This window comes from Jaculus jaculus, chromosome 7 (assembly GCF_020740685.1).
Source record: "Jaculus jaculus isolate mJacJac1 chromosome 7, mJacJac1.mat.Y.cur, whole genome shotgun sequence".
NCBI classification, from domain to species: Eukaryota; Metazoa; Chordata; class Mammalia; order Rodentia; family Dipodidae; genus Jaculus; species Jaculus jaculus.
The window spans coordinates 142,624,180-142,633,998 of NC_059108.1; the positions used below are offsets into that span (position 1 = coordinate 142,624,180).

Sequence of the window (9,819 nt, forward strand, 5' to 3'; positions counted from 1 at the left end):
GATGTGAAAAGATGATGCATAAGCTACATGCTACTGTTCTCCCAAGATAAATAGTTTTTTTTTTTCTTCTACCCTTTTCCCATCTAACATGAATTTGGGCTGGAAGCACAGTGGCAGTGCATTCCATAGAGGGGAGCCAGGGGAGGCATGGAGGAATTCCAGGAATGAAGAATAGAAGTGGGGTATGGGTTTATAGCCAGACATAAAAGCCTAACATCTCACGGGGTGGGGGCGGGTCATGGAACAGAAGTTAGACAAAACAGGGCTGGCTTAGCAGTTAAGGCGCTTGCCTGCAAAGCCAAAGGATCTTGGTTCAATTCCCCAGGACCCATACAAGCCAGCTGCACAAGGTAGCACATACATCTAGAGTTCATTTGCAGTGGCTAGAGGCTCTCTCTCTCTCTCTCTCTCTCTCTCTCTCTATCTCTCTCTCTCTCTCTCTCTTTCTCTGCCTCTTTCTGTCTCTGAAATAAATAAATAATTTTTGTAAAGTTAGACAAAATGAGTGGAACTCCATTTCTGATTGTGGAAATAGTGTAGAGAGTCCATCGGATCCTTGTAACCTGTATCATCTTATTACTTCAGCCCTGTACTATGCGCCCAGCCTTGAAGTTAGGTCCAGGGATCCACTGGTGGGCTATACAGGACATGGTCTCCCAAAGGAACTGATCTCGGCCTCCAATCCTTTCTGTTATATGTGCATGTCTTATACGAATGTTAACAGTGATGTCCTGAGGAGACTGGAGAGATGGCTGAGCAGTTAGAGGTTCTCATTTGCAAAGCCTAATGGCCTGGGTTTGATTCCCCAGTATCTAGGTAAGCAACTGCACAAAGTGAGCTATGTATCTAAAGTTCTTTTGCTTTGGCAAGACGTCCTGGCATACCCATTCTCATTTATTCTCTCTCCAAATAAATATTTTTTTTAACTGTGCTGTCTTGAGATCATGATTTCAGACTAGTATAAGGTGTGCGCCACCACGCCCGGCTTTTATGAATTTTTTTTTAAACAAAGAAACATGCTCTTCTATCCTGAAAGAAGTCTGTGAAGTATAAGTATAGTACAAGTCTACATCTTCTCAGAGAAAGTTGGCATTCCTGATGTCAATCATCCTTGGAAATTGTTAAATCCCAAGTCAGGAAAGGAGGGTTTGGAAAGAATGCTTTGGCTGGAGAGAGAAAAGGAACCGCTTTCTTCTCTCTAGATCCCAAAGGTGATTGACAGACTTCCGGTTGTGTGGAGGATCCCATGACCACTGAGATGCTTATTAGAGATTCCATCTCCCTCAGTCTGTGATGCTGTCCTGTTGGTGGAGCAACCTGGGCCATGGTGGGCTAAGGAAGGGTCTGTGTTGAGGCTGTCAGAGGAAACATAGTACTCTCCCTCCATAGTTAGTATGGCACTTCCAGGATTGTTGGTGAGGTCCCCAAAGCACGTTGCTGTTCAGGGCTGTCCTTCTCTATCGGGGAAATCTTTCTCAGATATTACCATGCACTTAAGGGAGCCCACTAAGTCCTTGCAGGTTATATACCAAATCTGGATATTCATTATATTAATTCTAATTTTCGGTTATATTTAAAGAGATAGGAGATTGAGTCTTTAAATAGCAAATAAGCTTAATTAAGGCTACGAGTTTGGGGGGGGCCTGTTTATGTGTGTGTAAAAGTGTCACTGTTTTTTAAAAAATAGGTTTTTCTTATTTGCAAGCAGAGAGAGGTAGAAGAGACAGACAGAATGGGTACACCAGGGCCTCCAGCCTCTGCAAACGATCTCCAGATGCATGCACCACTTTGTGCTTCTGGCTGTACATGGGTACTGGGGAACCAAACCCAGGTTGTGAGATTTTGTAGACAGGCACCTTAACTTCTGAGCCATCCCTCCAGCCCAAGCGTCACTGTTTAACTCAGGTTGACCTTGAACTCTTTATTGTCTCTGCCTCCCAAGTGCTGGGATTATTGGTGTGTGCCTCTGTGCCCAGCTCTATAAGGTCAATTTCATAATTGCAAGACTGGCAAAAAAAACGTGCAATGCCAAACAAACAACAACAACAAAAAACCAACATGCAAGTAATGTGTGCTATATGAGCACTTAGAAGGCCATAAGAATGCTGCTTTGAAATGTCAATTATTATGGGAGGAGCAGGGAGATCATAGGTGAGAATCTCAAGTTTGATGGAACTGTCATTTTGAATTAAAACTTAACCTGACCGAGTGTGATACCCATAACCACGCTGTGATTTTCATTGTTACCCATGACCTGGAAGCACCCTTCCACCCAGCGTGTGGGGAAACAGCCTCTGGCTTCTAGGCTGGGTGCCTGCGTGACACTTGAGAGCAACCGTAGAGGACACAGCCTGCTTTCTTAGTGGCTTGTGCGCGTGTATGGAAACGCCCCATTACCAGACGAAGGTCATGTTCTTTGAGATGATAAAGTTCCTATGTTAAAGCTTCTTCAGTCATGCTGACTGCTCTTGATTGAGCTATTATGTAACTTGTTATTTACAGACCGAGCAGCCATTATTTGTACTGCTTGAGGTCTCTTGTGAACTCTCAGTCAGTTTCTCCTCCTCCTGAACTGAATAGAGTCCTAAAGGGTTTAAAACAACTTCAGAAATTGTAATTCTTTCCCACCAAGACACAGGACAGAGTCCTTTTCCTTTTGAGATTAAACAGGCTATCTAAGTGGATGCATGTTAGAATTAAGAATGGAAGCCTAGCCGGGGCATGGTGGCGCACACCTTTAATCCCAGCACTCGGGAGGCAGAGGTAAGAGGATTGCCATGAGTTCGAGGCCACCCTGAGACTCCATAGTGAATTTCAGGTCAGCCTGGGCTAGAGTGAGACCCTACCTCGAATAAACCAAAAAAAAAAAATAAAAAAAGAACGGAAGCCAGGCACAGTGGCACCAATTTGTATCCCAGCACTTGGGAGAAGCAGAAGCAGAAGGATCAGGAGTTCAAGGCCACACTCAGCTATATAGGAAGACTGAGACCTTGCCTCAAGTCCTTTAAACAAGAAAAACAAAAACCAAAACAAAACAAAAAAACAACTTTTAAAACCTGGCAGCTCAAAACAAATAGACCAAAGATGGGAAGTAAAGATTCAGATCCCCAAGAATCCCCTGGGTGGAATATTGAGAAAGGAATGCATTCCAACCATTCTTCCATTTGCTCACCTTTTAAGGCAGGAGTAACCTTTCACATGAATTTTGTAGTAGTAAATAAAAAGCTAAAAATGTAGGGTGTGGTAGTGCCTGCCTATAATCCCAGCACTCAGAAGGTTGAGACAGGAGGATTGCTTTGAGTTCAAGGCCATCCTGGACTACATGACAAGACCCTACCTCAAAGTAAGAAAAAAAAAGTTTATGCAAATTTACTCAAAAAATTCCTTTCAGATGAAAACATCTACAGATTGGCACAGTAGATTTGAATACTCCAAAAACAGAGAAGAAAAGAAGCAACCAGCTTCACTCTGCAGAAGGTATTTATTACATAGGCTTTGGACCCAGGACAGGTAAGTAGAGACGCTCAGCATTGCAATGTGGAGGCACATTTTGTAAAATATTCCAAAAGGAGAGTTTCCTCCTCTTTGATAAGGGATCAAACTGAGGGTGTGTCTCCCTTCAGGACCTACCCTTCTAGACAAACAGGTCTCCAACAACACCTCCCAGAATCTTACAAAACTCCCAGAATAAAAAGAGCGAGAAGTTGGTCGCATTCGACTTAAATGCTTTTATTGACAATGTCTTGGAACAATAAGCAAACAATGCTTAAATTTTTCATTCAGATTCACTTTCCACATGTCAAAAGACCTCAAGGTAGAAAAAAATAAAATAAAAATATAAATATCTGAGAATCCATCTTAATAAATAAATTAAAAACACAATAAAACGTTTTCATGGAAAACTGTTAATGTCAGAACATTCAGACCACCTCAACAATGCATGATCAGTAACATTACAATGAACGTTGATGTTGAAGAAAAACTACAGTACATGGATATAGCTATTTATTTCTAACTACTAGAAAATAAAGTCATATATTTTCTTAGTTTAATATTGGTCATTGCTAATCAGAACACACTATTGCCGGGAACACAGTAGTTATTGTTAAAATCAGCTGCACTAGATACAATTTGAAAATATCCAGCACCAGGTTAATTCCAATAACGAACCCAATAGATTAGTTAATGCTATGAGAAGGCTAAGGAGAAAGAGAAAAGAGACACAGACCCAGGCCTGGCTCAACATGCTAACTAAACTACCAGCTCTCAGATGTGTTACTGGGAACAATACACACTCCATGCGTTGTTTGTTTTTGTTTTTGTTTTTGCTACATCTCCGGAAGAGGTGAGGACTTGAGTGGGGCGCACACACGTGGATGCTTTTCTCAAGTCCTTGAGGCCCCCAGCTTGCTGTGTTTCACGCACAGATAAGGTCCTCCCTAGGTCTACGGGAACCCTCGAGGGAAGACGGTGTTTCATCTCTGTTAATGCACCAACTCGGGCAGCGGCACCTGCAGGTAGGTAGGTGCCAGCTTGCCTCCCCTTCCCTGGCAGCTCACAGGGCCAGCAGCGTGGGGGAGCTGAGTGAGTCAGAGGAGGGCTCGTTGCTGCTGCTGCCCTTGCGGTGGGCAGCCGCACAGCTGGGGAAGGAGTCAGCCTCAGGGTAGGTGAAGACGAAGGAAGACGTGTAGGAAGGGCAGCTGGGTGTACAGGTGACCACCGGGGTGCACAGGGGCTCCAGCTCTGTGGCCAGGGGCCCCATCCCCAGGGAACCACCGTGCAGGGGCTCCCAGTCCGCTGCATAGAAGGAACCAGACAGGTCTATGTCTGGCACCGAGCGGGCGGTCTCAGAGCCGCTGGGCCTGGAGGATGCCCGGAACAAGAAGTCATCGAAGGGCTCGGCCTTCAGCTGCACGCTGCTGACGCTCTTGACCGGCTCCGCCGAAGGCTTGGCCTCGGGGTCATTGAGGAGAGGCAGGGTGAAGGCCTCCTCAGAATCTGGGGTGGCAGCCTCAGGCAGGCCCCCACTCAGATCCAGAGAGGCCACCGAAATCTCTTCTGGGAAGCCCAGGTCATCGGGCATCTTGCAGGCAGGTCGGTGGGCTGCCAGGATGAACTCCAGCTTCTCTTTCTCCTTCAGCAGGTTGGCAATCTCAGCCTGCAAAGCAGACTTCTCATCTTCCAGCTGGTCTGTCTCCTGAGTACAGAGAGATGAAGGAACACATAAGATACAGTCCAGCCCCAAGGGCCCAGTTCCTTGATGCCCAAGCATCAACTTTCCCTTAAGTTTGAGAAAAGTCACCCAGAAGGCTCTACCTACCGCTTGGAGAGTATCTGTCAGTTCCCTCCTCCGGTTCCTGCATTTGGCTGCAGCCATCTTATTCCTTTCCCTCCGGATTCTCCTCTTCTCTTCTTCTTCAGGAGATAACTGGAATAATAAGAAAGAGAAACCAACACTCAGTAAGGTTGTCTGCCAACGCCTCCTCTCACCCACAGCAATAAAACTGACTCCTGCAACTCCAGCACCAATCTGTGAAGCAGTTGTTTTTTTTTTTTCCCCTAACCTGCGGCGGCAGGCTGAGTGTGACTTGCATTTAAAGTAAAGCAAGGGAACAAAGACATACCCAAGCTAAGGCACGAAGTAGGAAACCTTCAGGAAAGGGACTGTTGGGAGTACTTCTTGGGGTCAACTATCAGGAGTCTCTGGCTGGGAATGGGAAGGGCTTGAAGCCAGGGTTCCCTGGTCAGGAAATGCAGTCAACTCCCTCAGGGCTTCACCTTCTCTATTCTACTCTCCCATCTCTCTTGATCACCCCACCACCACCACACACACACACACACGCACACGCACAAACACACACTCCAACCTGGGAACAGAACTTCTCCTCACCTGCTCCACTTTGCCCCTCCTGCCGATGCTCTGTGCTCTGCCACCCGTCATGGTCTTCACCACTCCTGCCCTGGGGTAAGCTCCAGTTGAGGGGGTAGCAGGGACTCCGTAAGGATGCGGAGCTCTGGTCTGCGACGGCGCCACGGAGGAGACCAGCGTGGGCTGCACCAGCCACTGCAGGTCGGGACTGGTGGAGATGGCTGTCACCGTGGGTATGAAGTTGGCGCTGGAGGCGGCCAGATCTGTGCAAAAGTCCTGACACACAAAAAAAAAGAGGAGGGAAGCTGAGCGAACAGGTTCCAGACACAGGTGGGGCGAGCATGCGGCAAGGAGACGGGAAGAGAAAACAGTCCCGCTCAGGGACAGCCCTGCTACCAGCCTCTCTTATCTCTAACAACAAGCTCCCCCGGTTTCCTCCCCAAGAATGCCGCAGCGCACGCAGCCTCTCTCCTCCATCCTACTGCTGCGTTCCCGTTATCCCTTCAGCATCACTCGCTTGAAAGGGGGTTTGTTATAAATATCCCTGACGTCTGCGCTGACGCAGGCGCCGCTCCGGAGTCTCCAGAATGAACTCGCTTTTTATCAATGAAACTGCTTTACACACCCGCCCGCTGTACCCCTCCCCTCCTCCTCCTCCTCCTCCTCCTCTTCCCTGCACCCTCCTCCCGGCTCCAGGCTGCCCCTGGGGGGGGGGGGGATTGCCGCTTTTTCTGCCTCCTCCTCCTTCTCCTCCTCCTCCGAGGAGCCTGGCTGTAGTTTGCGAGTCTTGGCTCAGGACTCGATTCCCCAGGCTCATGTCAGAGAGCAGAGATGGGAGCTCTCGGGGGGGGGGGGGTTAGCCAGGGTATAGACCAGCCCCGAGGAGGGGGTGCCAGGCAGTCTTGCTAAGGATGAGCGTGCGTGCGCTCTCAACAAGTGCACAACTGCTAAACTAGGGTCCTCCTGCTCGAGCAGCCTCCCTCCCGAGTGAAATGGAGACATCAACGGGTGTCCCCCCCCACACCACCACACACACACACACACACCATCCCCACTCCCCCCAGCGACTCCGCTCTCCGCACAACTTACCTGCGCGTTGACAGGAGATCCCATGCTGGAGAACGAGTCCGCAGGTGAATGGTAGTAGGAGAGACTGTCCCCGGGCGGGGAGGCGCTGCTGCAGCGGGACGAGGACGCCTCGTAGTCGGCGTTGAAGCCCGAGAACATCATGGTCGCGGAGAGGGGGTGGGGGCACAGAAGCCCGGCGAGGGGTTTGGAGGAGCGCAGAGCCGGAGCGGGGAGCTGCGGAGGCAAGAGCTGGGTGGCAGCTGGTCACTCGCTCTCTCGCCGCCGGCTCCGTGTCCAGGCTGCTCGGTGGCTCGGTGGCTTGCTGATTGCGCTTGGAGTACTCGCAGCCCAGCCGCGGCTTTTATAACCGCGCGGTCAATGAAGCCACCACGTCACTGGGCGGAACCGTGGCGCCGGAGGGGAGGAGCGTGCGCTCGGGGGGCCCCCTCCGCCACGGCCTGGGCGCCCACGGCGCGCTCCAGACCCCCGGCCCCCGGCTCGTTCGGTGTCTTGAACTTACGCGTAACCGTCAGCTGGGTCTCGGGGGGTCTCGGGGACCCTCCTTGCTTTGGGATGGCGGGGGATGGCTTCCTCAACGACTACAGGGGACTGCCGTGGAAACCTGCTGACGCAGATGTCCTAATATGGACATCCTGTGTGCAGGGGGAGGAGGGACTGACGGGAACCGCTCGCCGGCCGCAGCCAGCGCCGAGGGCGCAGCGCGGAGAGGGCGGGTTGGCGGGGGGTGGAGGGGGGGGACGATGACATTGGGGGGGCCGCGGCCGGGGGTGGGGGTGGCGCAGAAGGCCAGGGAACATTCGCGCCTCAGTCAATGGGGACCCTTGTTCCCGGGGCCAAAGGGATGTATGTGGGTGGGTGAGGGGGTCGCCTCTTTACCGTGCTACTTCTGTACTCGATACCATTCTGAGGCTCAAGTACAATAAACTAGAAACAGGTATACGACCCAGAGAGCTTGATGCCCTGACTCCCAAAGGAATGAATGCATCCTCCTCTCCCTTCCCTCCCCCCCCCAGGCCCCGGAACCCTAAATCAATGCAAAACGTGCGATCGGTCCCTCTGCGCCTCTCTCTCGAGCCCCCCACCCCACGCTGGTTCCTCAAGAAATACCAGAATTACGTTGTCAGAAGAAAGTGGAAGGTGGGGGGAATCCAAATTAAGTATAATACGATAACTGACTTTACCTACGCAGCTGGGTTCACTCATTCATTCACTCGCTCACTCGTTCACTCCCGTTCTCAAGGAAGACAGCGCATTTGTGGTGTTCTTGGCCATATGTTGTACTTTCAGGGCTCCTAAACTGCGAGCCGAGGGACATTGTGTAAATCTTTCGTGCAAGGGTCTCGGAAGGGGTCGAGTGCCTTGTTCTGAGATGAGGCCAGGAAGCGGGGGGAGGGGGGTGTGCTGAGCGGTTACGTGGGCAGGACGGCAATTTGGGATTACGAGATGGGGTGAGCTTTTGGGGGTGAACGCAAGACTGCGCTGGAGAGGTGGGAGGGGGGAGCTGGTTCGACGTCGCCAGGAACTGCGCTTGCAGGGAGCCCGCAGCGGGTGATTTTCCAGCCGGGACTTGGAGAGGGGGAGGACGCGTGGGGACTGGAAGGACCGTGTCCAGCAGCGCTCCAGGCGGCTGGGACCTGGGGCAGCAGCTCCGAGTCCTGAGACAGAGACAGAGAGAGAGAGGTGGGGCTTTGGGGCGGCCAGGTGCTCCTGAGTGTGATCCACCTTTATATCCCCTGAGCCCTTGGGCCACTGCAAAGGATAACTAGGGTCACCCTGACCCGGCTCGGCCCTGGCCCTCAGGTCACCTCCTACAGATCCCCTGTGTCTCCACGCCTCCATTCTGCGGACCCTGGAGTCAAGTGGGCATTCGGAGAGAGGGGGGATTGGCCAGGTTAAGGGGGCAGCGGGTGGACCTTTCGGGGGCACGAGGGGAGCGGATCCGCGAACCTGCCTCCCGCCGCCGCACCCGGGAGCCAGGCGATCCAGCTATAGATAGTAACAGGGAAGCGGCTGTTTACAGCAACACAGCGCCGCCAGGGCCGTCTCCAGGCGACGCGGGGCAGCCGGGCGCGCCGTGCGCCTGGCAAGGCCATCCGCCCTCCCCGCTCCCCCGAGGCCGCGGCCTCCCCGGCCCGGGCTGCGGCGGCTCCCGCCTGACATCATCCGCGGTCCGGGGGCTGAGCGCCGCTGCTCCGGGCTGTGCCCTAACCTCCATTCTTAGAGATCCGAACCTGGCGAGAGCGGGGAGGGGAGGGAGGCGGGGATCCGTGGAACTGGGCCACTTGCTATTTTTGCATTCCCTGTCACAGGCAGAGGTGAAAACAGAATTTCATCATTGTATGTCATTGGCTTATATCGGTGGGAATTTAGGCACTTTTTTTTTTTAAATCCTCACTCAAAAGAGGGGGAGGGAAGAAAAAAAAAAACATAATAAACAGACTTCTTGGAGCTGTTCTGGATCCTAAAGCAATTCCACGGCGTTAAGTCTCCCACTTCTATTCTCTACAGTGCTGTTCCACTAACCTTGCGAGTGTGTGTGTGTGTGTGTGTGTAAGAGAGAGAGAGCATGAATTATAAAGACATGCATATGTTTCCTCTTATTAGCTTCTACAAAGTAGGTCAAGCTTTGAATTCCTGGGTCTGTCTGGCCTTGTCTTCCATTCACAACTGCATTTCAGAGCCACTTAAGGGAAAAACCTAGAGTGATTTGATTTACTTCCCCTTCCGGTCTGAAGCAGCTCAGGCCAACACCTCAAAGAAGTGTCAAGATTTTATATCCAGGATTTATCTCAGATACCACTTATCCTGCCTTTGGCAATAAAAAGGGAAAGGGGTCTTTGGGTGAGCCTGTCTCCTCTAGA

At 51.4% G+C, this 9,819-nt stretch overlaps 1 protein-coding gene across 1 annotated transcript; it reads right to left on the minus strand.

Annotated features, from left to right (window-relative positions):
- Positions 1-3,889: 3,889 nt before the first annotated feature.
- Positions 3,890-7,256, minus strand: Fos (Fos proto-oncogene, AP-1 transcription factor subunit). Its single transcript, XM_004649400.3, has 4 exons — positions 6,959-7,256; positions 5,891-6,145; positions 5,321-5,428; positions 3,890-5,197 (listed from the first exon to the last, which is right to left on the minus strand). Exons 1-4 carry the CDS (start codon positions 7,097-7,099, stop codon positions 4,556-4,558), a joined length of 1,146 nt encoding a protein of 381 aa, XP_004649457.1. The 5' UTR covers positions 7,100-7,256; the 3' UTR covers positions 3,890-4,555.
- Between the last annotated feature and the right edge of the window lie 2,563 nt (positions 7,257-9,819).

What these genes read in the sequence shown, in the direction of transcription:
- Fos (XM_004649400.3), bottom strand. Translation starts at nt 7,099, where the DNA reads ATGATGTTCTCGGGCTTCAACGCCGACTACGAGGCGTCCTCGTCCCGC. An exon ending in GATCTCCTGTCAACGCGCAG is followed by an intron (nt 6,146 to 6,958) that starts GTAAGTTGTGCG and finishes TTTGTGTGTCAG; the next exon opens with GACTTTTGCACAGATCTGGC. An exon ending in GGAGGGGCAAAGTGGAGCAG is followed by an intron (nt 5,429 to 5,890) that starts GTGAGGAGAAGT and finishes TTATTATTCCAG; the next exon opens with TTATCTCCTGAAGAAGAAGA.